Source organism: Narcine bancroftii, chromosome 1 (assembly GCF_036971445.1).
Source record: "Narcine bancroftii isolate sNarBan1 chromosome 1, sNarBan1.hap1, whole genome shotgun sequence".
Taxonomy (NCBI): Eukaryota; Metazoa; Chordata; class Chondrichthyes; order Torpediniformes; family Narcinidae; genus Narcine; species Narcine bancroftii.
In genome coordinates this window covers 37,343,743-37,357,874 of record NC_091469.1, presented here as the reverse complement: position 1 = coordinate 37,357,874, position 14,132 = coordinate 37,343,743, and the positions used below count along the sequence as shown (strand labels likewise).

At 44.6% G+C, this 14,132-nt stretch overlaps 1 protein-coding gene across 10 annotated transcripts in view; it reads left to right on the top strand.

Annotated features, from left to right (window-relative positions):
* The window catches only part of dnah6 (dynein, axonemal, heavy chain 6), a 362,044-nt gene that overhangs the window by 138,574 nt on the left and 209,338 nt on the right, over positions 1 to 14,132 (top strand). For all 10 annotated transcript variants that reach the window (XM_069923917.1, XM_069923897.1, XM_069923911.1 and 7 more), the window contains 3 exons: positions 1,195 to 1,362; positions 2,332 to 2,480; positions 9,944 to 10,051. In XM_069923917.1, the coding sequence (XP_069780018.1) occupies positions 1,195 to 1,362; positions 2,332 to 2,480; positions 9,944 to 10,051 (425 nt within the window). The remainder of the gene's footprint in view (positions 1 to 1,194; positions 1,363 to 2,331; positions 2,481 to 9,943; positions 10,052 to 14,132) is intronic.

Sequence of the window (14,132 nt, the reverse complement as noted above, 5' to 3'; positions counted from 1 at the left end):
CTCTGGATCACCTTGAAAACAGCAACTCATACATATGGCTACTCTTCATAGACTACAGCTCAGCCTTCAACACCATTATTCCCTCAGTGCTGGTCAAGAAGATCCAAATCCTGGGGCTCTGCACCCTCCTCAGCAACTGTACCATAATCAGAAGACCACAGTCAATATGAATTGAAAATGATATCTCCTCCTCACTGATGATCAACACAGGGACACCTCAAGGATGCGTGCTTAGCCCTCTGATCTACTCACTATGCACCCATGACTGTGTGGCCAGGCACATTTCTAATGCTATCTAGAAATTTGCTGATGACACCACAATTGTTGGCAGAATCACAAACGGCAATGACGAAGCGTACAGGAGGGAGCTAGATCAACTCGTTGAGTGGTGTCACACCAACAACCTTGCACTCAATGTTAGCAAAGCCAAGGAGTTGATTGTGGACTTCAGGAGGAAGTCAGAGAAACATGACCCAGTCCTCATTGAGGGCTCAGTAGTGGAGACAGTCAAGAACTTCAAATTCTTGGGTGTCAAAATCTCCAAGGATCTGTCCTGGAGCTTTCATGTCGCTGCAATCATGATGAAGGCTTGCCAGCGGCTATACTTTGTGAGGTGTTTGAGGAGATTCCATATGTCATTAAAGACTCCCAAACTTCTACAGGAAAGCCATGGAAAGCATTCTGGCTGGTTGTATGATTGCCTGGTAAGGAGATGCCAATGCTCAGGACAAGAAAAAACTCCAGAGGGTTATTATCTCAGCCTGCGACATCATGGGTACCAGTCTTCACTCCATTGAGGACACCTACAAGAGGCAATATCTTAAGAAAACAGGCTATATCCTCAATTAACCCATCCAGGCTATGCCCTCTTCACTCTGGTACCATTGGGAAAAAGATACAGGAGCCTGAAGACAAACACTCAGTACCACAAGGACAGCTTTTTTCCTTCTATCATCTGATTTCTGAATGATCAGTGAACCAGACACTGCCTTACTTTGTCTTTTCATGAACTCTTTATTTATTGTTGTAAGGTGGTTTATTTAAATATTTGCTCTGTGACGCTGCTGCAAAACAAGAAATTTCATGACTTGTTCATGACAATAAATTCTGATTCAATGCTAATCAATGAGCTGGTCCGTTAAAAGAAAAAAAATCAGGAAATATAACAGTGGAATGTTTGTTTCTTTTACATAGCTCTCCCGTTTCATGTTTGAAGGCAGAGAAATTAAACTGGTCATGTCTTGTGCAGCGTTCATCACTATGAACCCTGGTTATGCTGGAAGAACAGAACTACCAGATAATCTGAAGTCTCTTTTCAGACCTATTGCAATGATGGTTCCAAACTATGCCCTTATTGCTGAGGTAATCAAACTGTTGAGCTGTTTTTGTTCATGTTTATTTGGTTGACAACATGGAAACAGGCCTTTCGGCCTGTGTTTGGCTTGCATCCCCCTGAATGTTTCCTGTCTAAATGCCTTTTGAACATTAAAGTTATCCTTGATTCTATCATTTTCTCTGGCAGCTCGTTTCATATACGCATCACCCTCTTTGTGAAGAAGGTGCCCTTGGATTCCTTTTAAATCTTTCCCCTCTTGCCTTAAATATATGCTTTCTATCTTTAGATTTTACTCCCCTGGGATAAAGACTATGCCTTTATCTATGCCTCTCATTATTTTTATAAATTTCTTTTAGGCTCCCCTCGTAATTTCCAGTGGTCAAGGAAGAAAAGTCTCAATCTCTCCTTATAATTCAAGATAACATTCCCATCTATCTTTACTGTACCCATTCCAGCTGAATGATGTCTTTCCAACATCTGAGTGACTAAAATTTTGCACAATACTCTAAGTGTGGTTTCAACCAATATTTTGTACAGTGGTAAAATAATGTCCCTGCTCCTGTACTCAGATGCCAAATGCACAAGTGCATGGTCATAACTCTTTCTAACCTTTGTTGTTCCTAGTAAAATTCTTGTCTTTCTATACAAATTTTTAAATAACTTTGATCTTCTCTATCACTTTTCAATCTAAATATAATATCTCATACTCACCTTTCTCCTTTAAAAATCTTTTGTGCAACCATTATTCATTTGCCCTACCATGAGCCACCAAGCTGTCTAGGCCTACAGTAGGTCATCAATCTCTGATGAACGTGTAAAGATTGTCAACTGGATTTGAATAGGTGACATTGCAATCTCTGCCACATAGTTTAAAATGAGAAGTAAACTTGCATATGTGGATGTTTAATCATTCATTTGATAAATGCAGTTAAAATTACCAAAGACAATCATAAATCCCTGCTCACCAAGTATTAATTTGTTTTTGCTCATTTTAGGTCATTTTGTACTCAGAAGGCTTTGAATCTAGCAAAGTTTTAGCCAGAAAGATGACCCAGATGTACAAATTATGTAGTGAGCAGCTATCCCAGCAGGATCATTATGACTTTGGCATGAGAGCAGTCAAATCTGTACTTGTCATGGCTGGGTAAGAAAATAAATTCAAATGTGTTTGTTCTTTATAATATGTAGAGAAAAATAAACGTAGTGGATTTTTTTCCATTTTTGTATAAAATTGGAATTACCATTATCCCTATTACTGAACTATTAGTCTTTAATTGAATTCAAAGAAGACCATCAAGAATCTGTTAGGTGGTTGCTACACCATTTCATGCTGTAGTTGGTTTGATATTTTGTGGCATTTCAGATCAATGCTAATTTGTTCATGAATATTAAAAATCAATACATCAGTCAATGCTATGATATTAATCTTGAAATTGAATGTCATAATTGAAATAAGTTTGGGAAAGATAAGAGCTACTATTATGTAATTTTAAAAATAATTCAAAAAAGAAATTGGTGTCTGCTTACCAAAAGTGCCAATATGATTTCTATATTTAAGTGATGGTGAAGAGACTAAGGTTATTTCAAATAGAAAATATTAAAAATTAAAATATAAGATTAGTCAGTATGTATTTAAAATGGTAAAGATCATCCTAATTTACTTCTTTGAACATGCAAAAGAAACTGAGATGTGATAATAAATGTAGTGAAACAAGAAAGTCTGCAGATGCTATGATTGTAGAAAATACACAAAAATGCTGGAGAAAATCAGTAGGCCCCACAGCATCCATAGGTGGCAAAGATATCTAACCAACGTTTTGGGCCTGTAGAGCTCGTCGAAAGAATCAAAGACTTGTTGATCCAAACCAAAGCTTTTATTTGCAAAAGACAGGAGCTCTTCACAGGTGGCCGACCAGTCCGGGATGATCCGACCTGGCTAGGGACACAACCCTTTAAGGCCCAAACAGTAGGCGTGGCTTAGCTCTCAGCCAATCGCTGTAAGCACAGTCTAGATACTGTAACTATATACACTATATACATTGGTGATAGATCTGTACTATCACATTCACCCCTTCTTGGAGAACTGACCCTGAAAAAAAAACAAAAAAACGAGGGAGAGAATGAAAGGAAGGGATAGGATAAGGACTGTAGCGGTCAGGGGGTCTGACCATCCGGCGTGACCGCCGTGGTGCCGGGATTGGGGTCGCTGGAGTGGTGCCGCCAGCGGGCTCATCGGGTGCGACCGCTCCTTCGCTCAATTTCCCAGTCGTGTTGTCGGCAGGGTGGCCCGGGTCGTTGGGGTGCTGTTGGTCCTTCTGTTGTGGCACGGGGCCTGGGGAATAAAGAGTTGGGGAAGGTTGGGGTGTTTGCTGGGTCTACCGCGTCCTGAGCTAGGTCCCGCTCCGAAACAGTGTCCTCCTGCCCGTCTGGGAACTCAATGTAGGCGTAATGCGGGTTCGCGTGGAGTAGAGTCACTCGGTCGACCAAGGGGGGTTGTTCTTTGAGTGCTGGACGTGGCGTCGCAAAAGGACGGGGCCAGGGACGGTGAGCCATATCGGTACAGTGGTTCCTGATTCGGATTTCCTCGGGAAAAGGAACATCCTTTCGTGGGGAGTGGCATTTGTTGCGGTACATAGGAGGGAGCGGATGGAGTGTAAGGCGCTAGTGAGAACCTCCTGCCAGTGAGGCAAAGAACCAGTGTAACCACTCTCCATATGGTGGCATTCTCCCTCTCAACCTGGCCATTACCGCATGGGTTATAGCTCGTGGTCCTGCTTGAAGTGATACCACACTCCAGAAGGTACTGTTGCAGCTCTGTGCTCATGAATGAGGACCCCCTATCACTGTGGATGGAATTGGGGTACCCGAAATGGCAAAAATACTGTGAAGGGCCTGTATCACTGAGGTGGCAGTGGTGTCTGGGCAGGCCACAGCAAACGGGAAGCAGTAGTACTCATCGATGGCCGTAAGGATGTAGTTATTACGGTTGGTCGACGGTAGGGGCCCCTTAATGTCTACGCTAAGACGCTCGAAGGGGCGGGTGGCTTTGATAACGTGAGAGTTATTCGGACGGAAGAAGTGGGGTTTGCATTCAGTGCACATCGAGCAGGCTCGGGTCATGGAGCGGATATCCTCGACTGTGTAGGGTAGGTTGCGCGCCTTCACAAAGTGTGCAAACCTAGTGACCCCTGGATGTCAGAGCACCTCATGGAGTTTCTGTAGTCTGTCCATCTGTATGCTGGCGGACGTCCCCCTGAAGAGCGCGTCAGGCGGGTCGTTGAGCTTACCAGGCCGGTACAGGATGTCATAGTTAAAGGTGGAGAGTTCGATTCTCCATCTGGCGATTTTGTCGTTTTTTATCTTACCATGCTGGGTGTTGCTGAACATGAAGGAGACCGCGCGTTGATCAGTCAACAGTGTAAAGCACCTCCCAGCGAGGTAATGTCTCCAACGACGTGCCGCTTCAACTATGGCTTGGGCCTCCTTCTCGATCGAGGAGTGATTACTCTCTGGACCCTGGAGGGTTCTGGAGAAGAAGGCTACAGGCCGACCAGCCTGGTTCAAGGTGGCTGCCAGGGCGAAGTCGGATGCATCGCTCTCGACTTGAAACGGGACAGACTCATCGATCGCGTGCAGCGTTGCAGCGGCGATGTCGGATTTGATTCGATCGAAAGCCGTTCTGGCTTCGGTCGAGAGGGGAAAGGAGGTGGTCTTGATAAGAGGACGCGCCTTGTCGGTGTAGTGTGGAACCCATTGGGCGTAATACGAGAAAAGGCTCAGGCAGCGTTTGAACGCTTTCTGGGTATGGGGGTGGGGGGGTGGGTAAGTCCATTAGGGGACGCATGCGGTCAGGATCTGGCATGACTATCCCGTTCTTCACCACGCAACCTAAAATCGCGAGTCGTGTGGTCCGGAAGACACACTTGTCCAAATTGTAAGTCAGGTTCAGCCGACGGGCAGTTTGAAGAAATTTGTCTAGGTGGTCCTGCGTGTCGTGGCCGCAGATGGTGATATTGTCCAGATACGGGAAGGTAGCGGTTAGCCAGTTCTGGTCCACCATCCGGTCCATTTCCCGCTGGAAGACCGCAACATCATTCGTGACCCCGAATGGTACCCTGAGAAATTGATATAGCCGCCCATTCGCTTCAAAGGCCGTGAATGGTTGGTCCTCACAGCGGATCGGGAGCTGGTGGTGGGCCGAACGTAGGTCAATGGTGGAGAATATGCGGTATTGGGCGATCTGGTTCACCACATCCAGGAGCGTGAAGCGGTTAATGGTCTGGCTATAGTCGACCACCATCCGTAGCTTTTCCCCGTTCTTGACAACCACCACCTGGGCTCTCCAGGGACTTGAACTGGGTTCGATGATGCCCTCATCCAGCAATCTACGCCCCCCCACTCCTAATGAATTGCCTGTTTTCGTAACTATATTGCCGACTTTTGGCGGCCACAGGCTTCCAGCCAGGGGTGAGGTTTGCGAAGAGTGCTGGCGGGGCAATCCGGAATGTGGAAAGGCCGCAGGATTGGCCCCGGGGCATGGGGGCGGGTTGCTCGGGTGCTTCGGGGGTGGGGCGATGGCAGACCGAGAGGGGGGCATGGGGTCTCCCAAAGTGTAGGGACACCGTTCGGAACTGACACTGAAAGTCTAATCCCAGCAACACTGTGGCGAGCAATTGGGGAAGGACGAATAATTTGAACTGGGTGACTGTTACGCCCTGTACTTCCAGCGTGGCGATGCAATACCCCTTTATCCCAGTCGAGTGCGACCTCGTCGCTAATGAGATCCTCTGGGTAGTGGGGATAATGTCAAGTCCCCAGCGGAGGGCCAGATCTGGCTGGATAAAACTGTCAGTTGATCCAGAGTCAAATAAGCAATTGGTGTTATGTCCATGCACTTTAATCAGTTCCATTGCTCTGGTGAGGGGATGAGAGCATTGCTGGTTTAGTGTTATTGAAGCAGTTGACAGGGGAGTTCCGCTTGATGACGTCACGCAACGTGATGATGTCACGCAACGTGATGATGTAATAGACATAGTTAACGCTGTAGGAGCAGGTTGGAGGACCACCCGGAAGTGCTGTTGTGGCGGCGTCGGCAGATGAAAGGTAAGTAGTGGGGTTTGTAGTTGCTCGCGGTTGGCGGTGGGTAGGTCGTCGGTCGCGGCGGTCGGACCCCGGCGGTTGTCAGTGATGGATGCTAGGGTGAGTACCTAGTTGGCCGCGGCGGGTTCCCAGTCGGTCGTGGTGGCCACATCGGCGGCAGTGTAGGCAGCGCAGACGGGGAGCGGGCAGCAGTAGCGTTGGCCGCGGGGGTGGCTGTGGCAGCGGCAGCAGCAGCGGTTGCCACAGTCGGGACCGAGGCTGGGTCGAGTGTTCCGCACGGGGTCGAGAGGCGGGCCAACACCATGGTTGCAAGGGTGGGCTGCCCCTTCCGGGTTCGGCGTCTCCGTGACGTCAGGCATTGCCGTGCAGGGGAGCCCTCGCTCTCATTGGACGAGAGCTCTGGGGAAGAAGAGTTTGAATGGGATAGCGGCGATTGGGCTTCACACGAGGCACTGTGTTTGCTGGCAGCCATTTTAGACCTACAGACTACAGCAAAGTGGCCTTTTTTAAGGCACTTCTGGCACCTGGCTTTTCTTGCTGGGCACTGTGACCTGCTGTGCTTGTTCCTCCCGCAGAAATAGCATCTTGGGTTCGCAGGGGGCAGTGTAGCAGCAGCCGACAGGCCGTCAGTATCTCGGGGGGAGGAATGGCAGAAGGGCACTCTACTCACATTAGAACGAGGGGTCCAGTCCCTAGCGAACTCAGTGGACTTTAAGGCTGCATCCTCCATTGTGATTGCAATCCGGGCCACGTCCTCTAGTTTTTCTACCCCTTGTTCGAGCAAGCGCAGCCTCACTTCGTTTGATCGGAGCCCGGCCACATAGGCATCCCGGACGAGATCGTTTGTGATCTCGGCAGCAGTTTTGTCCACACAGTTACAGTCCTTGCCAAATGCCTTTAATACTTGTAAATATGCCCTGCTGGACTCACCGGGCTGTTGCTTCCTCGATGCAAGCACGAGCCGGGCATGAACTCTGTTCACTGGTTGATCATACAGTTCTTTCAGTACCTTTATGGCTGCGGTGTAAGTGGTTTCATCCTGGATGTTCTCGTAGACTCTCAAGAACACCATAGACGCTGTTAGACGCTGGTTATCCTCCTCTGCCTGAATGAATCTCAGGAAGTTTTCAAAGTTCAGCAGCCAGAACTTAAAGGCTTTGAAGGCTGTAGCTGACTGTGGGTCGATATCAAGTTTTTCTGGCTGAGTTAGATGCTCCATCCCTTTCAAAAAAAATTTTTTTTGCTAATAAAATTGTAGAGCTCGTCGAAAGAATCAAAGACTTGTTGATCCAAACCAAGGCTTTTATTAGCAAAAGACAGGAGCTCTTCACAGGTGGCCGACCAGTCCAGAATGATCCGACCTAGCAAGGGACACAACCCTTTATGGCCCAAACAGTAGGCGTGGCTTAGCTCTCAGCCATTCGCTGTAAGCACAGCCTAGATACTGTAACTATATACACTATATACATTGGTGATAGATCTGTAAAATCACAGGGCCTAAGCCCTTCATCAATGTATGAGCTAAAAGCAGTCAGGCACCTGAATAAAAAGGTACAAGGAAAGGGAAGAAGGGGCAGGGGAGAAGCATATGGCCACTTTTGTGTATTTACTGTGATAATAAATGTACACTTTTTAGATTTAATGGAGCCTATGGAGCGAGTAAAAAAAAATGGGAGTATAGATAAAAACAAACTAAATATAAAAAAGAATAAATTTAGAGATGTTCCAACAGAATTAATTTACTTAGATTTCCCATAGAGGTTCCGATAGCTCAGTGGTTAGTACACTGGACTTGTAAACCTCATTTCTGTGCTGGCTGCTAGACAAGTGGTGACTCTCTGTCTTCCTTACAATAGAAAAAATTAAAGAATTTCATGTATGTTATATTCTAACTAGTATTACGTGACAATATACGGAACCTCTACTTTTTATTTTGAAAATTGTGCACCACATTAATGTAACTATTCAATAGCAGGTAACAAGGAAAGATGATGGTGATATTATCAACTAGAAGAGTTGAGACTAACAGGTGAAAAGACAGGCAGGGCCCTAGTTAAACAATATATTGTTATCAATATGCAGCCCAAAACTAACATATCTTGGGTAGTGGACAGATTTCAGATTTATTGTTAAGGGTACATGCATGACATCACATACAATCCTGAAATTCTTCTTCCTGCAGGTGAGGCAGAATTATCACTTATAGGTAATGCAAAAAAAATCTGTTCTCATCATACACATGTAAACAAATAAAAAATGTTTAAAAAAAAAGCTGCAATACAGAAAGGTAAAAAAAAAATCAATGAAGTGCAAAAGTAAGAGTCCTTAAAAGAGTCCCTGATTTGATTTGTTGTTGAGGAGTCAGAAGGTGAGGGGTAGCAGCTGTTTTGGAACCTGGTGGCATCTATACCTCTTTCCTGACTGTTGCAGTGGGAACAGAGCATGTGCTGGGTAGTGTGAATCCTTGATGATTGCTGCTGCTGTCTGATGGCAGCATTCCTGTAGATGTTCTCAGTGATGGGGAGGGTTATGCCTGTGATGTCCTGGGCTGTGTCCACTAATATTTGCAGGGCTTTATGCTCAGGGGGTTTGGTGTTCCCATTCCAGACTATGATGCAGCCAGTCAGCACACTTTCCACCACACATATGTAGAAATTTGCCAGGGTTTCTGATGTCAGACCAAACCTCCTAAAACTCTTGAGGAAGCAAAGGAGTGTGTTCGGTCCAGGAAAGATCCTCCAAATTGTGACTCCCAAGAACTTAAATTTTCTCACTCTCTCCATCTCTGATCCCCCAATGATCACTGGATTAAACACCTCTGGTTTTACCTTCCTGAAGTCAATAATGAGCTCCTTGGTTTTGGTAACATTAACTGCGAGGCTGTTGTTGGTGCACTATTTGGCCAAGTTTTCAATCTCCCTCCTGGATGCTGATTCATCACCTCTTTTAATACAACCCTGGTACCATGGTATCGTCACCTAATTTATAGATGGTGTTTTTGTTGTATGGAGCTGCACAGTCATAGGTATATAGCAAGTAGAGTTAGGGGCTAAGAACACGGTCCTGTGGTTCTCTGATACCGATGCAGATTGTCGAGGAGATGTTCCTACCAATCCTCACTAATTGTGGTCTGGAGATGAGGTGCAGGAAGAAGAAAGAGAAACAGAAAGACAGCAAACTGATGGATATGAAATAAATATAGATTAAGATTATACTGTAAAAATTTTTCATTAGCATAAATTAATGTTAATGTTTTGTTTAATTTTGTGTCATTCTCACCGAACTTCATACGCATTTTCCTGTTAATGGTATTTGGAAATGTTTTGTTCTCAATTTATATTTATATTGACTTTCAATAAGTGATCATAAGTATGTCTGTTCATATTTCATTAGAATAAAATAATGATTTGTATAAAATATTGCTTTTGTTTATATATTACTTGGTGATTCAAGATTTGAAGACAATTACAAAATTTAATATTTCAATTGTGTTTCTTTCTATTTTAGTTCATTGAAGAGGGAGAATCCTGACCTGGATGAGGATGTCGTGCTAATTAGAGCATTAAGAGATTCTAATCTACCGAAATTTCTGACAGATGATGCAATTCTTTTTGGGTATGTATTGGATATTTTAATTTAAATGCACCATAATAAGTATTACATTTGGTATCCTTTCTGGGATTAATTTTTGGATTGTTATGTTATGCTAAATAACATTTAGCAATGTTGATCCAATATATTCTTTTTCTTTTGCTTGTGAAAATAACTTAATAAATGCCTAGAAACTTGAATTTTTGGTGTTGTACCAGATGTTTATGCAGAGCCTGAATGTACTGATCTCCACTCTGAAAGCTATGCACATATATATTTGCAAGGGTGCCTTAACAATCCTGTCACCCATCGATGTAGAATGCTGTGGAAGCATGGACTGAGCCCAAACAAAATCTTCATCCTTCTGTTCAGACTATGCTGGATCATCTAGCTTTACTTTCCATACACAGCTGTAACACTGAAAAAAATAGTGAGATACAGCCAAGAACAGCTTCTTGTCCTCATTGAGCAGAGGGATGTACTTGTGAGCAGAATGCTGCTCTCAGTGATCACAAGCTAGCTATCCATGATTTGACATAGTTCCTCGGTTGTAAAGTGATGACCAACAGCTTTCTGCTCTGTGCAAACAGAAGAATGCTGCCCTTCAGCAGACTGGTTTCTTGCAGGGCCAGAGAGATATCCTGTGTAAGCACATTGATGGCCTATGGGAATAGAGACGTTGCAGACATGGAGTTATTTTTGCTTCTGAAGAATAGAGATATGTAGGAGCAACGATTATACTTGAATTCTGTTTTATTTGGCTCTTGAAGTTAAAACAGTGATAAGTTCAGACTGTCAGCAATTATGGCACTATTGACAACCCAGTCTCGTCAACCATTTAGAAGTCACTCATAAATGCAACATCCCTTGCCCACGCCACCCCACCATGCCCCATAGACCCAACAATACCAGACCATCTTTAATTGATCTTGGAGTCCAAAGCCTGTTCATCTGGTGCTGAAGCTTCTCAAATACCATTGTATATATCTGAATAGACTCGTGGGTGGGGGAGAGGGAGAGGGATGGGGGGGTGGGGGGGGGGGGAGAGAAAGAGAGAGAAGTGTTTCAGCATCCAGACTATGGCCACAGAAGGGGATTCCATTCAGATATCTTGACCTACAAACCAGCTTGTTGAACACTAAAGGAACAAACACTTTTTTACTGTAACTTGTAACATCCTTTATTGTATCTATTTATTTTCAATTGTATTCTCAAGGCATTCCACCTGTTGAAATATATTTTGTTCAGTGCCAATTGCATCAAAGGTCAAAGGTTCCTTTTATTGTAAAATATTAAAAATGTAATACACATTAATATACTTCAACTTTAGTTTGCTGTAAAGCAGTCACCATGAACATTATTTGATGCCCCGAGCAATAGGAGAAAGAGAAGAAAAAGAGAGTCCCAAATAAAAGTAGAAATATTTTAAGAAGAAAAAGTGAGTCCCTTCAGAGACAAGAGGATTTTTCTCCAGCACTCCCACAGCCTCTGCAGCTGCACAGACTCCAGTTCAAAGCATCGGCAACCTGAGCTCCAGATCCAAACCTCTGATATGATCGGGAAGCCTTCAGTGACAGAGGTTCTTTAGGAGCCCTTCTCGCCCTCAGCACCCTCTTGAATTTTGATTCTGATACTTGGTTCCCATGAGTCAGTCTCCAGCAGCCGGAAGCCTATGTGGGTCCTTCGACTGCATATCGCTGCTAGCCCACAGCCTCTGCAAGTCCTTTGACTGCGTTGCCAGCCACCCGCAGCCTATGTGGGTCTTTCAGCTGTTGAGCCCCTTGCTGGTCCGCTGCCACGGTCACCTTCATGGTTGGGTTGTCTCCTCGGCTTCTCTTTCTCGGGGGGGGGGGGGGAGGGTGTTCCCCATTTCTGGTCAACTGGACTGATCTACTATTACTCTGAAGTCTGCAACCACTCGTACTTTGCTGCCCAGCACAGTCGCCACCATCTTGGGCACAGACCCAGTTATTGCAGGATTTTAAAAAAACACCATCAGCTCCTTTAACTGGCTGTTTATAGGCTGTATGGGTCCAGCGGCATTATGACCAGGTAGTAGGGCCCTGTGGAGCAGCACTGTGTCTCTGCTCCCCACTCTTTTGGTTCCATACAAGTGGGAATGTTGTTACAACAGCAGCAGAAGCTCAACCATTTATGCAAGATTTAATTTATTGTCATAGTAATAAAACAGTGTCTTATTACAGGAAATTTCTTTTGCCTGCTGCAAGGCAGACAGATTCGCCACCAACAGGAATTGCTAAAGTGCCACTTACAGTCAGACTTGCAATCAGACACAGTCAGAGAGATAGAGAAGCAAAACAGAGTCCCCTCAGAGTCACCGAGTGTCCACAGATTTGCCTCTAGCACTTCTGCAGCCCTCACAGCCATACAGAGTCCGGTCCAAACCATGAGCAACCCGAGCTCCAGATCAGAACCTCTGACACAGTCAGGGACCCTCCAGCACCCTTGACACCTTATCAGTTCCCGGTTCCAATACCTGGCACCCATCCAGCCAGTATGAGCCAGTCTCCACCAGTCTGCAGCCTGGCGCGTATCCCAACAGAAGCCTCCAGCAGTCCACAGGTTCTGTAGGTTTCTCACATTGACCCCAGCACCCCGCTCCATGCACTGTTCCATCAGCCGTAGAGCCCCTCACTGGTTCGCCACCATGGTCATCATCCCTGTGATGTTTAACTTAATACTTAACAATATTAAGAACACTTCCTTTACAGTTGGTGTCATTGTTGGACCCACTGCCATGGCTCATTGAGAAAAATTACTAACAACACAAATTTCATGCTCATGCATTTAAGCGGTGCTTTGGCTTCAACACTTTTCGAGCCCTAGTGAATTAAATAATTCTGAAATATTCGAAATTGTATCAAAATGCTCAGCATTGATTTTATCTGACCCACTCATTTCCCTCTAATATGAGGATGATTAATTACCCTGTGAATCTTATCTCCAATTGCTTGCTTGTTCAGCAGCATTGTGCTGCCTTTGACAACAGAACTCAAATGAAAGGCAAATAAACTTGTGGGACACCACTTTAATTCCATACTACCCCTTACTTAGGGTGCCCCATAAAGAAAGAAACAAGATTATGTGAGAGAACATCAGTGAGAAATGATCCTATATGCAGAAAACACTGCATTGATCAGATCATTTGCTGAGTTTCTTTTGACAACACAGCAGAAGCGGATTCCAGCAATTAAAACTTGTGTCGTCCAATTACACCCAATTTACCTACAATACTGAGGGTGGGATGAAATTGGAGCACCCAAGGAAAACCTATGCAAGTCAAGGGGGAGAACATATAAGCTCCTCATAGACAGCTTCAGGTTGAAAATTCAGATTGGATAGCAGTGCTTGGTCTTCTGTTGGTTCAATAGTTGTGTCCTAGGAGTTTCTTAAAATTCTTAATTGGGTGAGTGGCTTAACATCAACCTCAGATAGAGTTTAGTTAGGAGTTTGTCAAAGTTGAATGATAATGCACTTGTAATATTGGTCCTCAAGTATCTCCTTATTAATGAATATACATTTGTTCCTCTTACTGTCACTGATTACCCCATATTGTTGATTTAAAAAAAACTTTAGACATAGGGTAACAGGCCATTTCGGCCTACGAGTCTGTACTGCCCAATTTACACCCAATTAACCTATACCTCCAATATTCCTAGAGGGTCGAGAGTTTAACACCTTCAGCATTGAGCTCATCTGAGGAAAATTAACTTTGTGTGGGGATTGCAGTTCTTGAGGAAATAGAGATCAATGGCCTCAGGCCATTTATGCTGCAAGTTCAGGGGATGAAGTGTTATTACTCTACAATTGTTTTGTATGGCAAGATGAGAGGACATAAATCACCTAAGATCTGTTGGCTAATTATTGAAGGAAATACATTGAGAAGGATTCTAATAAAGAGAAATTCAATTTTTATATGGATTGTTGACTGAGAATACTGGTGCTTAGGAGAAACATTTTTGTGTGTGGGCCTCCCTGACCCAATAACATCAATGGCTTGCGACCTTTTAATCTACATTTTTCTGAGTGGCACTCTGGGTAAAACATCAACTGCACTTGGGTAAATTGCACTTGAGTGTGTCTC